A 25,614-nucleotide genomic window follows, 5' to 3' on the forward strand; every position below is an offset into this window, starting at 1 on the left:
AAGTTGTTTCCAGACTACATATCATCTTCTCAGAGCAAGCCTTATCAGCACTGATTGAACTTCTTTTCTAGCAAAGACTTAACCACTCCCCTGCTCCAAACAAACAAACAGACAAAAAAATTTCTGTCTCTATTATTGGTCTACTCTGTCCATTCCTAGCCTTTTGTCATGCTTCCTTACAGAAGTTCTTAGAGATCTGAGCCAGTTCAAAATGATAGCACTTCATTGCTGTGTCACACAACTGCTCTACTTGTATGACAGATACAGGAATTAATTTATATTAGCAATTTTCCTCTTCACGTCTTTATAAACATTTTAACCTTTGATTTTGGAGAGAAGAGTTAAAATCTAGTTACATTTTCTTAAGTATTATTCTTAGTTCAGATTTGAACCTGGAAAGAACATGCAACTTTCCTAATACAATTAAGACTGTGTCTGCATTTTAGTGAAAATCTGAAAATGTCATTACTGAGTAGCAAGACTTTTAATTTGAGACACCTAAGACAGAACTTGGTCATGATAGCTTTGTGCAAGGACAGCTGCTCACATGGGCAAGACAGTTCTGTTGAGTAAAGTTTGTTGCTGTAGTATTATTTTTTGGCATGAATGTCAAGGGATGTTATGGCTGAGTTTTATAGAAAAATTTGCATAGACTTATAGTATTAGTTGCATGTCAGTAAGACTTGAAAGTATGCAGAAATAGGTAAAGTAATGACCAGTTCATGGTAAATGAACTCTATACAACTACTTGAAAGGAAGTTGTGGTGAGGTGTTAGTCTCTTCTCCCAAATGACAAATGATAGGACAAAAGGAAATGGCCTCAAATTGCACCAGAGGAGGTTTAGATTGGATATTAGGAAAAAATTCTTCACTGAAAGAGTTCTCAAGCATTGAAACAGACTGCCCAAGGACGTGGTTGAGTCATCATCCCTGGATGTATTTAAAAAATGTGTAGATGTGGTACTTAAAGACATGGTTTAGTGGTGAACTTGGCAGTGCTAGGTTAATGGTAAAACTCAATGATCTTAAAGGTCTACTCCAACCTAAATGATTCTATGATTCTATGTTGGCTGCTGCCTTAAGTAAAGGTAGGCTATCTGGAAAGGTTGCGGGTTTAATCCTGCCTTACAACAAAGGCATTGACTAGTTTATATTTTATGTTCAAAGAGTCAGAAGGAAGAAAATGACTGCCATAAATAGATAATAATGCCTGTTGGTGAGATTCATCTAAAATGTTCATTTGACTTTTTCATTAATGTGATTTTTTTTTTTTTTTTTAAGATGTTAAGATAAGTTTTTATTTGTTTGTTTTAGGACTCTGGATGTCTTAAGTGATGAAGTTGTAAAGGATCTTTCTGTTTATTACAGGAAAATGGTAAGTTGTACAACTTGAGTGTAAGCTGATTAGGTTTAAAACGAGAACAAATAAATAATAAATGTGTATCTGCAGGGTCTGTAGATGACAGGCTGAATGTGGAACATCTGACTCAAAAGCTAAGGTTAGCTGCTGCTATTACTCATGGATCTCATATTTCATTATTCAACAGCAGCTGCTGCAACAGTATTGTGTCCTTTAAGTTAATTAATTATACACATTAAATGTATTAATGTTCTGTAAATAACAATTGTCGTGTGAAAAAATGTAAGCAAAACCTCTGGAAAAGAACATCTGCTACTGCTAGAAGAAAAGAGATGAAAGCCATCAGGCTTCTCCAGTGTGAATTTCAGGGGGATCATATAGGTCTCAAAACCAGTAAGAAAAATAACATGAAAGTTGAACTGTAATGCAAAAGGGGAAATTAAGGCACATTATAATCCAGTATTCTTTAACTATACAGTAGTAAAAGATGAATGTTTGCAAAACCTTGAAGCATTTTATTTTGTCATAGGCAGCTGAAATATATGCATTCTGAGTCTGTCACTTAAAATAGTGCTCTTTCTGCTTTCTTTAAACATGTAGCTTAAGTTTACAAACTGGTTAAATAATCAACTGCTTGATCTGTAGAAGTGTTTTAAATGACTGTCAGTTTTAGTCTTTTACAAGAGATCATATATTTGCTAGCGTACGACCTAAGAGAAACTTAGTGTAATGGCATTTACAACTACAGATTCCGGCTATGGTCAGGAGAGTGATTACTCCGTATCCAGATGGACCTGACATAAGTTCTTTCGAGCCTGAAGATGGAGAGAACTTTGTCTTTTTAAGGGAAGAAATGAATACAGAACAAAACTCTCAGTAAGTATCTATTTTTCATCAATATCTTTAACTAGGTGAGCTGTATATGATATTTATCCCCCTTTGGATGGTGCCTGACTCCCTTTGGGTTCAGAATTGAAATATTAAGAAATAGGAGAAATGGAGATTTCAAAGACTGTTCTCATTTCCCTTAAGTATTTTAAACTGTTACAGAGCTGCAGTGGATCACTTTTTTCAATTTATAAGTAGCATGTGAGTAAAGGTAGCAAAACAAGCATTCACAGTAATGTTTTGGAGTTGTATATGTGCTGAGAGTACCTGTGTATGTATGAGACCAACTGCGGAGTTCATGGAGCTTCAATGAATTAGGAAAAATCAAAGGAGAAAACACAGACTTTAACGTACTATAGATCTGTCTGGAAGATTGTGATAAACTACATTTCTTAGTATTAACAGAATTGTCATGTGAAATAGGAAGTTTTGTAGCATGAGTTTTTAATCTCAGTTTAAAGTGGCTACTGTCTGGCCATAGAATAACAAAACAATCGAGCTATGTTTAAGACGTGTTAGAAAATGCAGTTCAAACAACTGTAAACCAGGTACTTTGGCCTTGGTGGTTTTGTGGACTTCTGGGTTTCTGTCTTTGAACATTTGTTCTGAAGACATAGTGGTGAGAGCAATAGAATCTGTAATGTCTTGTCAGACTAACTTAATACGCTGCTTTTCTCTGAGTAAATGATAAAATTACAACTGCTTTTTGGTACAGTTTTTAAACTGGAGAAATTGACTATGACATCAGAACTATGAAAAGGTAATTTGATAGGATGACTTGGTAACACACTTCCAACATGCATAGTGAAATATGATGTCACTGTGCAGATGAAACCTCGTTTGTGGTATTGTGTACTGTTCTGACCACTTGTGTCAAGAAAAATTATGCTAAATGAACTAGAACACTTAGCATAATTAGAAATTATGCTAAATGAACAGATAAGGACTACTACATCAGGGGAACTGACAGGCTATTTTGTATTAGACTTCAAGCTTTTCAGTATTTTTAAAGGCTAGATGATAGCCTTTGGAGTATAGGGCAGTCCAAGGATTAAAAAAAATCCCAACCATTGTAAGGTTACAGTATTGATGCAAGAATGAATAGGTATGTATATAGTTATTCCACAAAAAAAGCTTCTTAATGAAGCTTTTTGAAACAGAGTTACGGTAGCTGTGATTCATAGAATTCTGGATTTCTAATAGCCTTTTTAAAATGAAAGATGCCTTTTATTTGATTCTACTCTTCCTAATATCATATATAGGAACACATGGCATTTTGGTAATGTGACCGTATACCTGCTTTATTGTACAATATCTTGGTGGCGTTATCTTGGTGGCAGTGTTTGTGTTGGGGAAAAATGAGACCAACTGTGGAGTTTGTTGAAATTCACTAATTTAAGAGAAATCAAGAGAGAAGAAAGTGTAGACTTAGATGTGGTTTGCTTTATGTTAGTTGCTGTGATGAGTAGCAAGTTTAATTTGACGTAGGTGGTGGTGTCAGCCTATGCAGCTGATGTATCTTCCACTGTCTCAGCAGAAGTCTTTGTACAGTGTACTAGACCAGAAAGTAGATCTAGATTGGAAAGAATTTTTTGTCTTCATGCTGGATTTTTTTTTTTTCCACCCTCAAATCGTTTGCTAAATAGTTGTGCCAGTGCATAAGCAGACCAGGAACAAGCAGCTGGTGACAGCTGGTGAGACCAGCTATTACTGCTTGAAATATCATCATTGCTACTGACTGAAAAACTTGACGTTTATAGTTCTGAGACTGAATTTCTTTGGCTTTAATCCATCGTGGTGGTGTTTTGTTTTGTTTTGTTTTAAATAGGGAAGCCCTTTTCAAAAAAGCAAAAACTAAGGCAAAAAAGAAGCCACGGAAGCGATCTGACAGCTCTGGAGGATATAACCTATCGGATATTATTCAGAGTCCAGCCTCTACAGGTCGGTGGGAAAGAGATCCCCTTCAGGCATAAAAACAGAACATAAAGTTTAATAGGCAATACAATGCGATTTCTAAACTTCAATAAGGAAATCTTGCAAAGATTATTTTTTTCTAGTGACCACCATAGTTGAATTTGAATAGTGAAGTCTTAAGATTAAGTTTTGCTTGAAAGGATGTTTATCATATTAAGCTTGTGCCCAAAGTTAAATTCAGTAAAAGCATGTATTTTATCTTGCCCAACGCTTGTGCCTAAAGTTAATGGACACTTTCCCATGTGGTTTTAGTAAGTGGAACATTTCTGCTAATGTATTTTGGTTTGGTTTTGTTATTTTTTTTTCCCTGGAATATAAAAATTTAATTAGTCACTGTTGATTGGAAAGATGATATAAGCCTTCATTTTCAACAGAAAAATATCAGTGCTACTTCCTAAAACTGTATAGTGTGAGACAGAGAAAGAAAACTAGGAGTAAACTTACTCTGAAAAAATATTTAAGATAGTTTTGCTTACACCTGTTACAGTCTAGTATACTAGACTAGGTAAACTTCTGGTTATTTTTTATTCGTTATATAGAGTGAATAACTTGGGATTTTTTTAAGCCTTGTTTAGTCAAGCTCTCATAACTTAATAGTTCTACTCTCTTTTCTTATTTCTTAGGCTCAGTAAAACTGGATAAAACTAACTCTGTAGAATCACTTGCAGAACTTTTAACATCTGATTCTGAAGGTAGTTACGCAGGAGTGGGTAGCCCCAGAGACTTGCAGTCCCCTGACTTCACAAAAGGATTACATCCAGAGAGGATTGAGGTTGGATTTCTTTGTTCCTAGCAGTTTATTTGTTTGTGTTTATCTAGTCCGTGCCCACCAAAGCTGCTCTATCACTCCCCCTCCTCAACTGGACAGGGGAGAGAAAATAAAATGAAAGGCACGTGGGTCAAGATCAGGACAGGGAGAGATCACTCATCAGTTACCATCATGGGCAAAACAGATTCAACTTGGGGAAATTAGTTTAATTTATTACCAATCAAATCAGAGTGGGATAATAAGAAAATAGAAACTAAATCTTAAAACACTTTCTCTCCACCCCTCCCTTCTTCCTGGGCTCAACTTTACTTCCAAACTCTCTACCTCCTTACCCAGAGTAGCATAGGGTTACAGGGAATGGAGGTTGTGGTCAGTTCATCACATGTTGTTTCTGCTGCCCCTTGCTCCTCAGGAGGAGAACTTCTCACACTCTCCCCTTGCTCCAGCGTGGGGTCCCTCCCATAGGAGACAGTCCTCCACAATCTTCTTCAAGGTGGGTCGTTCCCATGGGCTGCAGTTCTTCATGAACTACTCAAGTGTGGGTCTCTTCCACAGACTGCAATCCTTCAGGAACAGACTGCTCCAGTGTGGGTCCCTCATGGGATCACAAGTCATAGAATTGTAGAATGGTTTGGGTCGGAAGGGACCTCAAAGATCATCTAGTTCCCACCCTCCTACCATGGGCAGGGACACCTTCCACTACACCGGGTTGCTCAAAGACTCATCCATCCTGGCCTTGAACACTTCCAGGGATGGGGCAGCCGCAACTTCTCTGGGCAGCTTGTTCCAGTGCCTCACCACCCTTACTGTAAAAAATTTCTTCCTTGTATCTAATATAAATCTCCCCTCTTTCAGTTTGAAGCCATTGCCCCTTGTCCTATCACTACACGCCCTTCTAAAAGGTCCCTCTCCAGTTTTCTTGTAGGCCCCCTTCAGGTACTGGAAGACTGCAGTAAGATCACCCCAGAGCCTTTTCTTCAGGCTGAAGAAACCCCATCTTAGGACAGATGCTCCAGCCCTCAGATCATCTTCATGACCCTTCATCTGGACTCGCTCCAACAGCTCCATGTCCTTCTTATGCTGGGGACCCCAGAGCTGAATACTTTAGTGTGAAGCAAAACAAAAAAAAGGGGTACAAACAGCAGACTGATCAGGGATTCACTACATTAACACGTCATTCAAGTTGGTTGTAGCATCACTCTCTTTTTCTAGATGAAAAAACTTGAGAGTATTTATTCAACGTTTTTCTGGTTTGGTGTTTGTTTTGGGTTTTTTTTAGATGAAGGACAAAGCATGCACTCAGGGTGTGAAACCCTCTCAGCCTAACAAGGAGATGAAATCTTACAAGGGATCATCAGCATTGACACAGTCTGTTCCACAGTCCATTCCCAGTGCCAAGAACAACTCTGCAAGCTCTCCCAATTGGGTAGCAACCAGTTTCAGGTGGAGTAATAGTTGTGGTGCTTACTTAACTTACAATCACTCTTCTACATCTGACAGTGAATGTTAATAATATTTTACTCAGTCTAAAAAGCTATCTGCTTTACAAAATGATTATACATTACTTGATGTGTGAATTTAAGATTTTGGTAGTTTTATTAATAAACTGGTACATTTTAAAATCATTCTTTGAGAAAAGCAATTACTAGATACATTTTTAGGTTTTTTTAAGTGCTACCAGTCTAATATCTAATATCTTTTAGAAGGCCTGCTTCATTAACACTTTGTAAAATACTTGGCATTTTTAAGGCATGCCTTTAGATTTAAACAGTCTGTGAAAATCAACACCACAGGTTTGACTGATACAGTAATAAAAATTGATTTTTCATTTTTTATCTGTAGCAGTATGTGCCTGTGAAAAAGGAGAAGTACTGTGATAGACTGAAGTTCTGTCTTGCCTGGTGTCCTGTCTCTGACAGTTGTCAATAAAGGTTGAATAGAGAAGAGTTTAAGGGTTTAGGGAATCATATAGCAATAACTTCCCAGTTTTCCCAGGCTCTGTTGGTTTGTGGCTGCTGGGCTTTGTTAATACAGATGATACAGCTGTTTGAAATTAGAAGTTGCAGCTCCGAAATACATCGTTTTGAGCCGGGTCCATTAGGAATCTGTTTTGTCTCACTGTGTATTTGTGCAAGCCTAGTCTGTGCAGAGAGGGTAGCACATCCCTCAACCAACTCTTTGGTTTTTAGACTGGTTGGAAGAAGCTCCACCTCCCTCTGCTATCTTAGTGTTCTTTTCAAACTGTTTTTTAGAGGGAAGGGAAACAAATAAAATCCTACAACTTTGTTGTGAGTCACTGAGCCTCTATGGATTTCCCTTTTACTTTTTCTTCACTTTTTCTAGTATTGCTGGTATGATGTCAAGAAAAAAACAGGCAGCACTGTTGTGTCTGATGTTTAAATGATTAATACTGTAGTGTATTTGGTTGGACTACTGCGGAGGAGCAGTGAGACGGGGTTTGGTGTGACCTCCCAGTGGTTAGTTCACTAGTTAGCTATGGCAGTTGGGTTTATGTAGGAAAAGACAGAGGAAGTGCTGCTTATATTTTTATTTCAAAGCTTGTCTTTGAATCTAGTTGTAACACAGCTTAGTTTACAAATACCTTCAAGTACACAGGTTTTATTTTATAGTTTTTTGTAAAGCTTGGAAATGTCTGAATTTAATTCATTTTAATTTCTGTGGAAGTTTATATTTAGGTCATTTATGAAAAAGAAACTGATTCCTAAAGTTTGAGAATGTTATTGGTGTTTGTACGGAGCTCTGACTTTGCAGAGAGTGTTCTGTTTACCATGTGAAATAATTTTAACTCCATTCTTCAAAAAAGATCTGATTCAGCCTTCTAATTCAACCTAATTCAAGAGCTGTGAGAAATGCTTTTCTGATACTTAAAATGAGCAGTTGACTACTAAGTAAGAATCCTGGATTTGGGTATCTAATTTTTTTCAAGTAATGATAGTTCACATCTTTTTGTTTCATAGTATAATGAGTCTTGAAAGTATTTTTATAGTGTACTCTTATATATGTATGTATTTATAAAAGTTTTGTCAGAAACATTCTATTTGAGGTTTGCCATAATTGAGGAAACAGACATAAATTATACATTCAGTTACCAATCTATGTATGATTTAGAGGATTTCAGTGAAGGCTGGAACTGTGGAATGTGACTAAAAATGAGTGCCTTGTAAGGTAACTTTTTATTTTTCATTTAGCCCTGCCAGCCCTCCTGCTATGGATCTAAGAACCATCATGGAAATTGAAGAAAGTATGCAGAAATGCGGAACCATGCCAAAGGCAAATTCTGGGTTGGTAAAAAACCAAAATCTATAAAAGAAAAGTGTGATAGACCAGGCTATTATGAATTTACTTAGTGGTTCAGACAGTTCAGAGTTTAAAACAAGCAGAAGAAAAGTTGTCTCATTTGTTTCTGAACAGCTTTGTTGACTTCAGGTCGTTATGGTGTTTTCCTGTAAGCATACAAAATTTGTTCCTTTGTTTTACTGTAGTCTTGTTTGGTCAACTACTGCAAAAGCATGTCTTTTATGTTGAAATGTGAAAGGAAGAGCTACTAAACTGTCTTAAATCAGTGGCCTGCTCTGCTAAGCTTTCCTATTTCCAACCAAAGAGAGTTAAATCTTGTCCCTGTATCACAGTTTAACCCCAGCTGGCAACTAAGCACCACATTCACTTCTCCCCGATGGGGTGGGGGGCAGAATTGGAAGAGTAGAAGTGAGAAAACTTGCAGATTGAGATAAAGACACTTTAGTAGGTAAAGCGAAAGCCACGCGTCCAAGCAAAGCAAAACAAGGAATTTATTCCCTGCTTCCCATCGGCGGGCAGATGTTATCCATATCCCGGAAAGCCGGGCTTCATCACGCGTAACAGTTACTTGGGAAGACAAATGCTGTCATTGTGAATGTTCCCCCTTCCTCCTTCTTCCTCCAGCTTTATATGCTGAGCATGTCATATGACATGGAATATCCCTTTGGTCAGCTGGGGTCAACTGTCTCACCTGCGTCCCCTCCTAACTTCTTGTGCACCCCCAGCCTACTCTCTGGTGGGGTGGGGTGAGAGGTAGAAAAGGCCTTGTCTCTGTGTAAGCCCTGCTCAACGGTAACTAAATCATCCCTGTGTTATCAACACTGTTTCCAGCATAAATCCAAAACACAGCTCCATACTAGCTACTATGAAGAAAATTAACTTTATCCCAGCCAAAACTAGCAAAGCCTAGCACTTCGGAAGTCACTTGTGGACCAGAACTGTAATTGATCCTGAAGTTTTTTTCCGTGTCTCGCATTCTCTGACCTCTCCCAGCACCCATGTTGATGTTGACAATTCTTCTTCAGACAGAAGCAAGAGTGGTTCTTGCTCAGAGAAGCACCCCAGAGACACAGGGAGAAAAATGTGCATTTTCAGGAAGCAGTGGATTAAACTTAGTGTTTCTTAACTGACGACATACAGAAGAGAACTGGAGATGACTTTCACGACCTTTGAAGTGTAGCGTTCTTGTAAAGGAGAACTAGCACAGTAGTCCTAAAGCCAAGTAAAAGGTTGCTGACTAGGTAGGTTCAGAAGCTGTGAACAAAACAGCCAAGACTGAAGAATCCACGTAACTTAGAAAACAAATTATTACAAATAGAAAAATGCGGTATTCATTTCTTACGCATGAATATTTTTGGTTGAAGGGAGCTGGGCTTCTGACAGTCTTCAAAAAGTCACAAAATTAGAAAATAGTCTTCATCTGGTGCTAGTCCATCTCTTTTGGAGACTTGATTCCTACTCTGCATGTTTTCATTTGTAGGCTTCCATGTGAAGAATAGTTTTATGATGTTTTTCTTTCTGTCACTCTTGATATACATTGTTCCTCCTTTTGCTTCCCAGCCATCCAACCCCTGCCCACTACCTATACTGCCCTTTTAGTATTCTAGACAAAGTATTTAATCTAGGAAAGAAGTATTTCTCAGTTTAATTTGTAAGATTAAAAGCCAGTCATCTCAAAGGACACTCATCTTACATCTTCTCTCTTTGCAATGTCAATTCACAGCAGAATGGTGTCTCATGGAATCAAGCTTTCTCAGAAGCAAAGGAAAATGATTGCCCTGGCAGCAAAAGATAATGGATCAGTAACTAGCAGCACGGAGCCTACTACACTAATAACCACACCACCTCCACCTACAAAAGTTGCAAAACTAGGGAATGCATGGTATGTTATAAATCAAATGTCACTTCTTTTTCTTTGGAGGGTTTTTACATTGAATAGTCTCTTAGAAGCAGTTTCTTAAATAAAAATGACTTAGATTCTCTTCATTAAAACACTAGTGTTGAACTATTTGTATCTACATTTGGTAGTAATTTAGAAATTCAAAGGGGGCTGGGAAATGCAGTGATTGCAGTTTAGCACTTCTTTGAAATTTTGATATAGTGACTCAGAAGACTGCGTCCTATCTGGTTCTCGCCTGTGTGTGATGTGGTATTTGCAGATGGTTATCAAAGTGAAGTACAGAAGAAGGTGGAGCACAAGCTCTAAAACTTGGTCAGGAAGAGGTTATTGGAAACCATTATGAATGCTGTTTTTTCTCTGTCAAAAACATAAAGAAAAATATTAGCCCTTCCTGGGAGAAAGGGCTAGAATGACTTTGGAGTAGAGCAAAAAAAGACCGAAGTTATAAATAACAAAGTTATCTAGGTGGCTAGGAGCTGGAGGGAGTGACAGATGCTGCTAAGAATGCTTATGGTGGAAGGATGCATAGGGATTTTAAAATTAATGTTAGTGCTGATTGCACACAATTTAAATGTTCAAGTTAATAGCACTGTATCAAATAGAAAAAGGTTTATCATCTGTTCAATGAACCAAGTTTACAACAATGAATGTAATGAGGTGCTAGCTCGATTCATGCTTTGTTCTTCGCGTTTACGGTTGGTATTGCATGAAAGCATAAAGGCATAACTGTAAAAGTTGTAAGCTGTGTAAATTTAATGTATTTAGTTGCTACAGAATAAATACAAGAGTATATGCTCTTAACTTGAGCTAAATGTTGGGCAGTTCACCTCTTTTCCCTGTTCAAGAAGGTCTAGACTTTTATTGCAGCTTGCTTCTCTACTGGTGCCCTAGAAGAATTGTTTCCTGTCTCTAGAGCTTACCTGTTCATACCTCAGTGGGAACAAAGCTTGTTGCATATCCATCACAGTCACCCTGTTTTACATGAAGACTTTTTTTAGACAATGTAGCTGTTTTAGACACTATTGTAGTAGTTTTCCTTTTGTATTGGATAGATTTTGAAGTAAAATAGGAGTCTGTCTTTCAAAGTATAGGTTTATTTTCCACAGTTAAAGCTTTGTCCCTCTTGTATATTTTGGCTCTCTGTCCTTTGATTCTTTACATGAATTGGTTGCTCCTTTCAGAAATAAAAGTAGTAAGCATCTGCTGGAATCTTTGCCTTTCTGCTATGCTCCTGTGAGTTTAAAACAGATATGTAGGCTGATAGCTATTTAATGAGTGTATGAAGAGAAAAAAAGAATCATATCACTAGCTGGCTGAGGAAAAGGTAGGCTGCTTCCTGGAAGTAGTTGCTTCCTGAGAGGCGTTCCGTGTCAAAAGGTTTAGGGTAATATCTAGAACTCCTTGCTTCTCTGCTCCATATCATGTATGTATTACCTCATCTTTCTTTTTTGGATGGATGCTATTATGATCAGCACCCTGAGTTTGAAGTGCCTTCAGATTTATTTGAGATTCCACATAAGTCTCAGTATGCTGTTGTCTTAGTTTAAGACCATAGTAATAACAGTAATATCCCAGAACATAACAGTGGTAAAATAGAAATGGTGTTCAAAATAGTTATCAATAATGTATGGAAAAAACTGTGAGAGTATGTTGTGATCATCCCAAAATCATGCATTATAAATCAGATAATAGTTGATTCTAAAATGTTACCCTACTTCCAGTTACAACAGCAGATCTCTAGTGGACACCACACAGTACATTCCACCTTATGGTTAAAGGGCTTTAGTATTTTACAGAGCCTGTCAAGGATCATGTCAGTCTGATCTGAAATGAGCAGTTGTTTGGAGAATTCAAGGTGATGTGGCATGACATGTTCTTCAAGTAGTTATTCTGACAGTGATGGCTGGGATTCTTCCAAGGTCAGTGAAAGTAGGGACAAGAAATCTTCTCTGTAGGCATCTGTATATCGTGGGTTGATTGTAACTAAAAAAAATAGTTGTATGCCATGTATTTCTAGTGTCCAGCTTACAAGCTATAGAGATATGTTACTACAGTAGTTATTTACAAAAATGAATTGCCTAAGATGACCTGGTTTTAAATATGTCCAGCACACAATATTTCAAGTGAATCTAGAAATCTAAGAAAAGATTGAATTGTTTTGTTCTGGTTTATACAAGCAGGACTTGAACATCTGTCTTCTCAATTTGTTTTAAAAATTTAACACATAATACCAAAATTTAGGGTCTCATTTACTCCCTCAGCCCGCACAAGTTATTCTGATACAGCATTGAGCAAAGCCCACAATTTTGTCTTAAAGAGGAAATACAATGAGTTGCTTTACATCTAAGGATTCAGCCTCTACGTCACCTCTGAGCTGTAATTGAGACCTTCACAATAGGAGAAGCAAAGTTTGCAAGATTTGTCTTCTGAATTCTAATGAGTGGATGAATTTTAGAATCCTTAACACTGATCCTCTCAAATGCCCCAAAGAACACGCTACCTGCTTTAAACAGGTGATGCTGCAGGTCAAGCAGCAAGTTAGTTAGTTGGCTTAGCTAATGGATATGTCACAGGGCAATTATAGCTCCGAGGCTTAAAATTTTCTGGGAGAGTCTGATGGTTGAATCAGATGGTGGCCATCACAGGAAATACTGAGTTATGGTATCCTTTATTACATTAAAAAAAAAAAAAAAAAATCTGTCTACTGTTTTTAGTCTTACTACTGATGTTGTAATTATGCATAACCAATATGTAGCCTAACATCTACAGTGACAATGTACAGAGTTGTACGTGCACAAATCACATGGGCTCACTCCCACACTAATTTATGTGTTGTTACAAACCCACCACTTTTCTACCCATCAGTGACTCAGTGTGGCAGCGCCAGGGAAGCCATGCTCTTGTGCACTACATGATGGGTGATACAGAGGGGTGTCAGTGCTGATGCAGGAGAACAGCTGCAGCTGGCCAGGGGTGTAGCTAATGAGGTGGACCAGGGCTTGCATTAGCCAATTCTTTTCCAGCAAAGTTAGGGGCCTTTCTGTGAGCCGTGGTCACAAGCAGGTCTTTTCTGGAGTCTTCAAAGGAACTTCCTCAGGTCTGCCATGCTGTGGCTTGGGCTGATGTTAGTGATCACTGGTGTAGGCATTTCATGAGAATTTTCAACCAGTCATCTTAAATATCATCAGTTAATTTCCTCTTTTGTTTTACTAGCCATTTTCAAGCTGCAGTTTTATGTGCTTGTCTGACAGACTTTGGGTATCAAGGAAAGGGGCAATGAGAACTCCTTTTGCTGGAGGATGTTTGTATAGGGCATCTTTCTCCAGCATGTTTTTCCCCTCCTCCCCTTTATACACAACTTCTTAGATACAACAAAGCCTGAGTAGGTTTGGAAGACGTTACGTAGCTTATCTAGTTATCTGGGCTTCTTCAGAAGGTTCTTTTTTGTTGTTCCTCAAGTCCTATTTTTTAGTGTAAGATAAATGACTCCTTAGAAGTATTTGTACTGATTGACTTAAGCACACAAGGTAGAGGCCTCTAGTTAAATGATTTACTTCTTAATACAGGAAATAAGATATTAAGAGAAGCTCTGATAAAAGGCATATAAAAATACAGGGCATAACGTCCTTGATCTGACATCTGAATAGTTTGACTATTCATGCTATTCATCTACTCTCTGACTGAGAATTCTTTACTGCCTGTGAACTGTTCCTTGCATTTAAAAAGCTGGTATAGACTGATTGTTTTAATGTGCTTAGATAACTGTCTCTAGAAAATATATTTTCTGAACCTGCTCTTAAGGTTCTGATTAAACAGTTTCTGAAAGTAGCTGGGCTCTACTGTGCTACACAAACTGTCTTAAAGTGGAAAGGCCAGGGTGTACTTCAGGAGGATGGAATCCAGTCCAACACTAATGTGGTCACCACACATGATTCTGTACGTTCCTCTGGCTGCTGATCTGGAAAATGCTGGTAGCTCAAGAGTTCAAGCAAAGAACCAGTGAGAGGTATATGAATGTTTAAAACTATGCTGAGCTGCTGGAAGAGAGCATTTGTTGAATAAACTTTAAGCTGCTTTAGGCAAGCTGTCAATTATTTGATTCCCCTGCTAGTTGTTCAATTTTTGTATGTAAGGCAGAATGGTAAGTGTTACTCGTCTGCTTGAGTATTGTATTTGCAAAGTTACAGTCTGTAAATTCACAACGGTCTATTAGAGTGTGTTTGGCAATAGATGGAGCTTTCCACACATGCAGTACAGTCAAAGCCATAGAACGTATTCTTCTTGGATGTGCAGTGAGCACACTTGCCAGAAGGGTGTGGGGCCTTCGGCTCTTTTTTGGTTGACTAAAAGACAGTCAGTCATATGCAGTGTCCTACCTTTTCCACCAAAAGAAACCTCCAGTTTCATAGGGTTTAGGGAACTGAAACTGTTTACTCCATTGAAGAACAGTGGAAATCAGAAGGGTGAGAGCGGAGGGAGGAAGAATCATGCTAGTAATACTTTGAGAGTGTGTCATGCAAGAAGTTAGGTGTTGACTTTATTAGTTCTCCAAACCTACTTCGATTGAGGGAGGGGGATGTTATTTATTTGTTTCTTTTTTCTTCCCTCAGGAGAGGGGAGGCATAAAGAAATTTGAAGGCTCTCTTGAAAATTAACAATTACGTGTTTTAGTGTCTAGGTTGTCAGTTTGTCAGTATTCCAGCTTATCCTGAAACATCAACAACTGTTTTGGAACTTCTCGCTTTGATGTTTTGCAGTTACAGGTTAGAGAAACTTAGTTGTATTCCACTTTTTAAAAAAAAGATGTATAAATTAGTTTTTCTGATGCAGCAAATTAGAGAGAAATGACAATGTATCAGGCAGGACAAGCTAAAATTTAGAGTTGTTACTGTTAGGAATATTTGTACTGTTTTAAGCTGAACCATTTTAAGCCACAGGTAATTGTTTTGGGTAGGTTCACAAGCTGAGAATGATGCAGGGTTGGGGTTGCTTCAGGGATTTTTGTTTGGTTTTTTTTTTTTTTTGTGTTGTGTTGCAAGTGGATCCTATTGTAGTAAAGAATTTTCATGAAAATGGGCAGACTACTTAAATTGTTAGTAGCAGAAGAAGCTTCTGTAACAGCAGATCCCAAGGGAACCATTTGCTTACTGGGTATAATAAGTTTGTGGAACTTCTGGTCAAACGCTTGCCCAGGCTCTTGTGTGCCTGCTTAGGATAGAAATAAAGGACGTGCAAAATGACTCTGAGCCCCTGCATCTAGAAGTTCTGTTCTACTTTCCATGCCTTCTGTTCTGCTCATGTAATATTAAAACAAACAAACAAACTGAACAAAAAAAACCCAAAACTTAAGCCTGAGTGGTCTGGCATGGAGTTCAGGCATCATATATAGCTTTCGGTTGCTTTTGTTGTAAGATTTCAGGTACAATGTTGCAATGTTTTAATTCCCTCATGTTTATTATCTTAAATTGTATACCGGGTAGATGTTTGAAAGTCTTTGGCTTCAAATGCTTCCCTTCGTATGGTAGCTGCACAAACAATTAGCATTGTATAGAAAGCTGGTTTTACTTCAGTGGCATTCGTAATTGATCTCTTATTTCTTTGAGTAGATAACGAGCAGGGCTGTTCTTTCAATATGTATTTTGTGTATTTGACAATGAGTGGGACTGCTCTGCTTGGTAAAGTTGAATGTAAGCAAACGTATGAAGAATTCATTCCAAAGCCTTGATGGATAAGGGGAAAAACTAATGATAATGGCCTTGAGTTCTGTAAATAAAAAGGCTTTTGGATCAGAAAGTGTTCAGAATAGCTATGATGCTAAGTTGCTATATTTTCATTCCGGTTTACTTTTGAAAGATAACAGACGTGCACTGTTACTGAACTAGAGCCTTATACTTGGGCAAGTAAAAGAAAATGAAGTATATCAGTTTTATGAATTTCACTGTGGGTTAAGCGATTTATAGAGTCTCCAGCAGGTAAGAGTAACTCATTCAATATCTTGGGGAAAGGAGATTATCTATACTTGACTTTCAGGGTGGCAAACTATAACAGTATTAGAATGAAAGTACTAGAGCATTGTGTGTTTAATGAGAATACTTTTCAAGGAGTAATAATGTTAGAAAAGGTACAGCTTGTCTAAGACAAGGTGTCGGTGAAAATAAAATTATTTTTTAAGAGGATAGGTTAGGGGGGGATAGATGGAGGCGTGGTTTTTGGATTTTGCTGGGGTTTTTTCTTCTAGTGAAATTTCCATACTACCGGCTTGTTCTGTTCTCATAAGTATTTATTTTCTGATGTTTACCTGTTTGACCCAAAGTGACTTATTTTAGTGAATGGAGTCTAGCAGGCATAATGGTGAGATACAAAAGCTAGATAATATTGTATTTATTTTTAGTAACTGAAAAGGCTCTCTTTACTGTCTGAATCATGGAACAAGATGGAGTCTTGGAAAATGCAAGTATAAAATGAGTTGTTCTCTCCCTTTTTTTTTTTTTTTTAAAGGTCATCTTCATTACATTCTGCTTTGCCAAAGTCATTCCGTGATCTTGTAATGGAAGAAGAAAAATGTATGAGTGCGAATAATTCAGCTAGTACTGGTATCAAAAGAGCTGGATATAAAGGAACTGAGGATTCATCAGCACAAAACACCATAAGGTAAGAGAGCAGTCTTTTCCGAATTGATCAACCGTTATACAAGAACCACAATAACGTGTTTAAATTCTGCTGAAATAAGAAAGTATAAAACTGTCATTTAAAAAAAATAATAAATCCTGTAAGCATTCTTTTAATGATTCTGTTAATAGGATTTTTTGAATGGAAAACTCTCATGAATAGGAAGCTTAACAACTGAAGTAATTTAATCCAACTGCTAATATTTTGTTTGAGATTCGAAGTGTTTGTGTTCATATATATGGACGTGTGTGTGCATATATGGACACAAACACTTCAGGCTCCAAAGAAAATACGTGTGTATATACATTTGTATATGTATGTATAAAAATGATAAACCTATGTTTTCTAACATTTGTAGAAATTGGATTTTCTTTAGCATTCAGATATGGCATGCATGAAACAGTTGGCTTAGAAGTATTTCTACTTAAACACCGAGTGGATAAAATCAGTTTATTCAAACACAGTTCTGGCATTTCCTGATCTGAGTTTTCTTATAAGCTGACTTAATTGTTTAGGTGCAATTTTTAATGGGTTAAGAGGGCTTACTGAAATATTGATGCATTGATTGTGTCTGTTTACTGTAGTTACTGGGGGACTACAGTTCTAAGGACAAAAATAACTGGTTCTGCGGTGCGTGTGAATTATGTATCTATTTATTAGGCAATGTTGCTCTTTGGTCAAATTATTTTAGCCATGCATCCTCTTGCTGCTTCCAGTAAAACCTCTCTTTGGGGTTAAAATAACTGTCTAAGCTGAGGAAAGAAATCTCAGCCTTGTTCCTGAATGTCTGTATGACTGAGTTGCCCACCCGCCTGCATCTCTCCCCCCTATCATCAGTAACTTTGAATGCTATGCATTTCCAATATATTTATGAGACGGAGGGCCTGAAAACCTTACGGACTTTCCCATCCACTGTTTGGAAGCAGAGCAGGCCAGCTGCCCCACATTGGTAGGGAAGCCAAGGGTGGCAGCAGGACCCGGCTGGGCAGTGGCCTCCCTGGCAAAGCCCAGCCCCACTGTGCTGCAATAGGTGAGCAGGGCAGGCTCTGTGACAGGACCCAGGGTGAGCCACAGTCAGCGAGTGCACACAGATCATTGGGATGAGGCACGGTTGAAGTTAAACCTGCAAGTCAAGTCAGCATCAGGAACAGCAAGGCTGGGCTTGGGCATAGCTGCAGCATAGCTCAAAAAAGGCCCAAGACTGAAGGACTGAGCTTAAATGCAGCTCCTGAGAAAGAGGGGGAGCCCTGGTGAGCCTTCGCACAGCATTTCCTTACACCTCAACTCTGTTGGTAGCAGCCTGACTCAAGTTTACACAGCTGTGCTAAGGGAGAAGAGTTTGCAGAGCCTGTTGGTGCACAGGGAGCCCTGACACCCACTACCTCCCAGTTTTTCTTACGAAGTTCTGTCCCACCCCCCTCTGAAAACTGTCCCCTCCATAAGGAAAAGTAAGTTCTAGTGCACCTCCTTCTTGGTTGCTTTGCTTGTGTAGAAACTGTTGTTTCCCTAGGGCAGAGGTAGTATGTGTCCTATTGGTAGATAAAGAACAAAATGAGGATATAAATATAGGAACATTGTGTGTGAGATGGTGTTAGAGGGGAGAGGTAGGACAAATTTGGAGAGTGTGTGTGACAGGTGGGTGTTCTTCAGGAGCAAAGGGATAAAGCTGAAGTTATTGTGGTGAGTGGAGAGGTAGGGAGAAGAAGCACAAATCTACAGAAAAACAGGTGCCATTAATTTCATTGCTCACAAAATAGTAAAGCTTTTCATCATATGGGAGGTGGCAAGGGCTGGTGATAAGGGAATTTGCACTGAATGCTATTATTAGCTTTGTTACACCTGCTCTGTGATCTTTATAAAGCCATTTCTTTACTTTTTGCATTGCTCTGTCTAGTCCGTGTAGTCTGGCCAGTCTGTCCGCTTTCACAGTGGATTATTGGAGCTAAATCCAGGCCTAATACGTTAGCTCTCTGAAAACGGGACATTAAGCTAGTGGGAGCCTAGGTGACTAGATTGACTATAATCAGTTGGCACTTCCAGAGCTATTCCAGGTTCGTTTGAATTGTGTCTGAAGATGCTTATTTCTCTCTAACAGAGAGGTGTAAAGGGCCTAGATGACTAGTTCATCCATCTGAAAGTTAGGAGTTGAGTTTCTAGTTTGAGGTAATTTTATTCTTTGAATGTACAGTTCCTGTCACAGTAGACTCTGATTTTTGCCTGCAGCATTCAAGGGCTATTTCTGTGAACATTAATTATCCACACCGTTATCTCTTTGTTTTTAAGGAAAGGAAATTACATGTGCATGGAGCATAAGTAATCCTCATCTGTTGATGTCAGCCTCGCTGATGAGAAACTGATACTTGCATAGCTACTATTCCTGCTTTCTTTTTTCTTTGGACAAACTGTGCAGTAATTAAACTGACAGTTTTCTTTAGTCTCTGGATGAGAGTTTTTTGATGGTTGCATAAACATTCTTTCATATACTGTCACCTTCCAATTTATGCAACCCAGAAACTTTCTGTAGATGAACCATGTCATGAATGTGAAGATGTGAACTGGATTCACTCCAGAGGCAGATCAGCCCAAAAGCTGGGCTGTGTGGATGTGGCTGCATTGTTTCCAGGGACAGCTCAGCCTTGGGAGCTATGCTGTGCAGCTGTGCATGTGTAGCTCATAGTCCAAGTTAAAAACACAGGCCTGACATGACTTAACTTTGTTGTGGCAGCCTGGGTTGTCTTCACTGTGTTACTCCAGGGAGCAGTGAAGAGTCTTGGTGGAGACAAGCCTTTGTGGCTTCGCGTGGGAATGGCCTAGTTCTGGCATGGCTAATAATGAGCTAATAAGTAGTACATGACTCAAATGGTACAGCAAAACCCAAGAGGTTCTGCAGGAGACCAGGCTTTGTGTTCCTTTTCTGAGAGCAGTCATTAGATCAGGGAGGCACCGGACCTGAACTGGCTTCAAATGAACAAATCCTCAAGAATTTGTTCATTTGAAGCCAGTTCAAGCCAGGGGAGCTGAGTGCTGGGACATTTTGGTGGCTGTGCAGGAGTCATGGCAAGTTCAGCCAACTCAGTTAATCAGGTTGGTTCAGTACTGATGATACTTGGCTGGTTTGTTTCCATGCAGAACCACTTATGCCTCTGCATCAGTCTTTAATTTTCAAGACTTCCAGGTTTCCAAGATCTATATTTTTTAGGCGCTTTTTTTCTGTTTTTTCTGTATATGTGAGCTTCCATTTCCTGTCTGCTCCATTTCTCCTAGTTATTTTGATGCCAGCTGAGGAATTAATCTAGCATGTTGAAATGTCTGCAGTTGATTTAGTATCTGGACTGAGTGTCTTGCTAGCAAGAAATACAGATGTACGCATGCACAAAATGTACATGTTCAAAATATCTGAATGCTTCCTACATTTTAAAGCCACGTTTAAATTGAGAGAGATGACACAGTTATTTAAACTTATCTTTTAATTGATCACTAGAGTGTGCTGTGGAACTATTAGTTCCAAGTTTCTGAAATTTCTGTTGTGGTGGGTTTTTTGGTTGTTGTTTGGGGTTTTTGGTTTGTTTGTTTAGAAGTCTAATGCTGGAAAGAACTTTTTATCTGTACTGAAACAGGTTTGTTAAGTACAACAGTCTACTTGGATTCATTTACAGTAGGGCTATGAGTTCTTTGAAGTGTGAGTGGAAAGAAGAGCATAACTGTCAAATGGGCTGGAAAGGTGTTGGTTGCTGTCAAATGTGCAGGAAGGTAAGCATTATTAAAGCAGGTGGATAAAGAGAAAGTTGAGAGATAACACCAGAATAAAGGCATTTAGTAAGTTGTACAAACGTGCTCTCAATTAAACAAACCAACAAGCCAAAAACTGCCTTCATCTCCTCTTGTCCTTCCTTCCTTCCTTTTCTCTGTTTCTTTCCTGCTTTTTATTATATTATTATCCTTAAGTGCAGTAAAAGCTGGAAGCTGATTTTTTTAGACTTCAGCTAAAAAAGTAGTCCCCTGCTGTTGAAATCATGGAATGATTTAGATTCTCTAGTTCAGCCTTCTGTTCAAAATAAGTCAAACTAGATGATGTTGCTCAGGGCCTGAACTGCTCGACTTGTGACTGCTTCTGCTTCCAAGTATGAAGGTACGCCGGCCTTTCTGGATAACCTGTTCCAGTGTTTGATCATCCCCACAGTGCGATTCTTCTTTTTTTTTTTTTTTCCTTATATCAAACTGGGAATTCCTATTTTGCAGCTTATGTACGTTGCCTCTTATTCTATCACTACACCTCTAAAAAGATTCTTTCTGCATCTTTTCTCTACCCTCCAGTTAGGTAGTTGAAGACAGCAGTGACATCTCCCCTTTGCTGCCACCTCTTAGGGTTAACAAAACACAGTTGTTCTTGTCATGTGCTCCAGCCACTAATCTTGGTGGCCCTCTACTGGACTTGTTCCAGCCTGACAGCATCCTTCTTGTATTGAAGAGCCCAAAACTGGGTATGATATTTTGTGTGTAGACCAACAAATACAGCATAGAAGGGAAGAATCACCTCCTTGACTGCCTACCTACGCTCTTGCTAGTACAGCGCAGTACACAGTTGGCCACCTTTGCTGCAAGGACACGCGCCAATTCATCTTCATCTTGCTGCCAGACAGGACTCTAGGTCCTTCTCTGCAGAGCTGCTTTCAAGCCAGTCATCCCCTGGCCTGTACTGCTTCTGTTCTCTTCCAAATACAAGACTTTGCACTTGCCTTTGAAATTCATGAGTTCTCCTATACCCATTTCCTCAGCCTCTTGAGGGCCTTCTGAATGGCAGCCTGGCATCCAGAATGTGGACTGCTGCACCTTCCCCGCCCTCTCCTCATCCATCTGTGGCTGTGCTTAGTGTCCTCTGTTCTACCAAAGATGCTAAACAGAATTTGTGCCAGTGTCGGTCCCTGAGGATCACCACTAGTACTTGGTTTCCGTTGGGCTTTGTACTGCTAATCTGTAACCCCTGAAGCCCTTCAGTCCAGCTCATTTTCCACCCAACTTGTAGTCCATTTACTCAGTCCATATTTTTCAGTCTGAGTACAAGGATGTGATAACAGAACATGTCAAAGGCCTTGCTGAAGCCAAAGAACGTGACATTCATTGCTCTCGGGTTGTCTGCAGAGCCTGTTGTCCTATCACAGAAGGCAATCGGGTTGATCAGACACAATTTGCCCTGTGTCTTAAATCCATGCTGTCTGTTCCTTGTCATCTTCGTGTCCCACACATGCTCAGAAATTGCTTCCAGAAGGATTTGCTCCACAATGTTCCCCAGGATTGAGGTGAGACTGATCAGTCTGTAGTTCCCCATAATCCTCCTTCTTTAGAATGGATATAACATTTAGCTTTTTCTAATCATGAGGAAACTTCTGTGGTTGGTTGGTTTGGTTTTCTTCTTGCTAATATAGAAACCCTTCCTTTTATCCTGTGCATCCCTCAATTGTTTCAGTTCCAGCTGAGCATTGGCTTTTACAACTCTGTCCTGGTACACAGAAGTAATGCTTCTGTTTCCCTTGTGTAGACTGTCCCTGCTTCCATTGTTTATATGTGTCCAATTTGAAGTACATCTAGAGTTGCCTGTTCATTCCTGCTGACCTTCTGCCATGCTTGCTTGACTTAAGGCACATTGATATGATATATTTTTGTTTGGAGGAGGCTGTCCTTGTATATCAGAAATCATAGAACCATAGAACGGTTTGGGTTGGAAGGGACCTCAAAGATCACCTAGTTCCAACCCCCCTGCCATGGGCGGGGAAACCCTCCGCTACACCAGGTTGCCCAAAGCCTCATCCAACCTGGCCTTGAACACTTCCAGGGATGGGGCATCTACAACTTCTCTGGGCAACCTGTTCCAGTGCCTCACCACCCTCTGAGTGAAAAATTTTTTTATCAGTCCAGATACTGTCTATATAAAAGTGTAGTCATTCTCTCTTGTTCTTTCCTTTGCAAGGTTAGACATAATTTTTAGTCTTCTCTCAGAAGATGATCAGTGAAAGACTCAATATCAGTTACTCTTCTCTGCATCTATTAAAGTTTAGGTTATTCTTCCTTGAACCCAAGAGACCAAAACTGAAAGCTTGTCCAAATAAACTTTGTCCAGTGTGGTATATGTTGGCAAAAGTACTTATTTCAAATGGAAACAACTTTGTTTTTTCTGAGCCACATACTTCAGATTCGTTGTCATGATCAGTACACCCTGAATTCTCCTTTTTCTCTTCAAGCTGGAAAACTCTTAGCTTATAGCTACTACAGCCGTCACTTCACACAGTCTTTTGTTTCATATTTCTGGATTTCCTTTCCCAGTGCTTTGTTCCACAGTCACACTGTTCATTTTTATCCTTTGCTAAATTAATAACATCTCTTAATATTGCCTACTGGTTTGAGCTTTGCTGCTATTGTGTCCACCAATGTTAACTTAGTTACATTTCTTTTAGTTAACTTATTCTCTAAAATAATGATTAACCTAGCTGTAAAGTGAGTAAGGAATTAGTTAGATAGGAGAGATATGAGAAACTTGTTTAAAAGAAAGAAATGCTCGTTTAAAAAAAAAAAAAATGGTTATGTGGCACTTGACTCAGTGCCTTACAGAATTCCCATATTCATTTATCACACTTACCTGGCATGACTCGATACCTTTCTTAAATAAAACCAGATTCTTTAACCTGCCATTAGTTTTCTTTTACCAAAGATAAAACAGAAAAAAAAGAATTTAAGAGATACTGATTTCTACCTTTTTTCCATTTTTAACTATTATTCAACAGCTATGGAAAAAGCATTGCATATTAATGAGGTCAAAATAAAGGAACAAGCAGTCTGGAGAATGGTGCAGCAGATTTGACCACCTTGCCACATGTCGTGGTTTAAGCCGATCCAGCAACTAAGCTCCACACAGCTGCTCTCTCACTCCTCCAGTAAAGTGGAGAGGTGGAAAATACAAGAAAAGAACTGGGGTTTGAGACAAGAGCAGAGGGAGCACCCACCAACCATGGTCCCGGGCAAAACAGACTCGGCTTTCTTAAAGCAAAGCAATTTATTAACAGTTACTTAAAAAAGAGAGAGACAAAGAAAACCAGTTAATCGAGAGGATAAAAAGAAAACAAGGCCAGATCTTAAAACCAACACCTTCCCCACCCCCTTTTCCTTTTCTTCCCAGCTCTACCTCCTCCCCCAGCGGCGCAGTGGGACAGGGAATGGGGGAGTGCAGATCGGTTCATTCCATGTTGTTACTGCCGCCCTTTTCTTAAAGGAAGACGAGTCGTTACACCATTTTCCCTTGCTCCAGTGGATCCCCTACTTATGAGGAAAATCCACAAACTTCTTCAGCGTGAGTCATAGAATCATAGAATGGTTAGGGCTGGAAGGGATCTTCAAAGGTCGTCTAGTCCAACCCCCCTGCAAGGAACAGGGATATCTCCAACTAGATCAGGTTGCTCAGGGCCTCGTCCAACCTGGCCTTGAACGTCTCCAGGGATGGAGCATCCACCACCTCTCTGGGCAACCTGTTCCAGTGTTCTACAACTCTCATGGTAAAAAACTTTTTCCTAATATCCAACCTGAATCTACCTCCCTCTATTTTAAAACCATTACCCCTTGTCCTATCACAACAGGCCCTCCTGAACAGCCTCTCCCCATCTTTCTTGTAGGCCCCCTTGAGGTACTGGAAGACCGCTATAAGGTGACCCCGGAGCCTCCTCTTCTCCAGGCTGAACAGCCCCAACTCTTTCAGCCTGTCTTCATAGGAAAGGTGCTCCAGCCCTCTTATCTTCGTGGCCCTCTTCTGGACCCTCTCCAACTAGTCCATGTCCTTCTTATGTTGGGGGCTCCAGAACTGGACGCAGTACTCCAAGTGAGGTCTCATGAGGGCAGAGTAGAGGGGGAGAATCACCTCCCTCGACCTGCTGGTCACGCTCCTCTTGATGCAGCCCAGGATGCGGTTGGCCTTCTGGGCCACAAGAGCACGTTGCCGGCTCATATTGAGCTTCTTGTCCACCAGTACTCCCAAGTCTTTCTCCTCAGGGCTGCTGTCGATCCATTCTCCACCCAGTCTGTATTTGTGCCTGGGATTGCCACGACCCGGATGTAGGACCTTGCACTACCCACAGGATGCAGTTCTTCCCCATTGGATTGCTTCAGTGTGGGCTTTACCACAGTCTCGGATTCTTAGGGAGTTGTGGCCACTCGCTCCAGCGTGGGTTCTCCCACGGACTCTAGAAGTGTCTCTACCTCGTCGTGGGTCCCCTGCTTCACGACTGTCCTCAGGCTCAGGCATCTCCTCTCCGACGTGGGCTTCTTCACGGGCCGCGAGTGGGTCCCTGCTCCACTGGGACCGTCCTGGCTGCAAGGGAGCCACCTGCCATCTCACCACTGGTTGCAGGGGAAACTCAGCTCGAGCACACCTCGTCCCATTCCATCTCACTGACCCTGGTGTCTGTGTGGCCGTTTCAGATCTCAGTCCTCTCTGGGTGAACTCGGCCTGGTGAGCACCCCGGGAGCGGGGCTTTCTCCAAGTTCCCCAAGTGGCTCCGTCGCCACCATCCTCAGCGGGTGGTGCCGGCCTGGCATGGGCTGCCGCCTGGCCAGGCGCTGGGGAGTGGAGGCAGCACCCCCCTCCCCTCTCCTCGCTCCTGCGCAAAGGCACACACCTTTCCGGTTCCTTTGTCCCAACGTAAACAGGGCAATTCGCAGAGGCGCCAATTGGCTCAAGCCCCGAGGGGGATGGGA

The 25,614-nt window shown here is 40.0% G+C and overlaps 1 protein-coding gene across 1 annotated transcript in view; it reads left to right on the forward strand.

Annotated features, from left to right (window-relative positions):
- The window catches only part of IBTK (inhibitor of Bruton tyrosine kinase), a 67,202-nt gene that overhangs the window by 35,875 nt on the left and 5,713 nt on the right, over window positions 1–25,614 (forward strand). The window contains 8 exon segments of the mRNA XM_086631343.1: window positions 1,315–1,375; window positions 2,109–2,236; window positions 4,077–4,189; window positions 4,846–4,994; window positions 6,271–6,434; window positions 8,201–8,293; window positions 10,033–10,191; window positions 16,708–16,860. Coding sequence (XP_086487469.1) covers window positions 1,315–1,375; window positions 2,109–2,236; window positions 4,077–4,189; window positions 4,846–4,994; window positions 6,271–6,434; window positions 8,201–8,293; window positions 10,033–10,191; window positions 16,708–16,860 — 1,020 coding nt within the window.

This window comes from Tauraco erythrolophus, chromosome 2 (genome assembly GCF_009769465.1).
Source record: "Tauraco erythrolophus isolate bTauEry1 chromosome 2, bTauEry1.pri, whole genome shotgun sequence".
NCBI lineage: Eukaryota > Metazoa > Chordata > Aves > Musophagiformes > Musophagidae > Tauraco > Tauraco erythrolophus.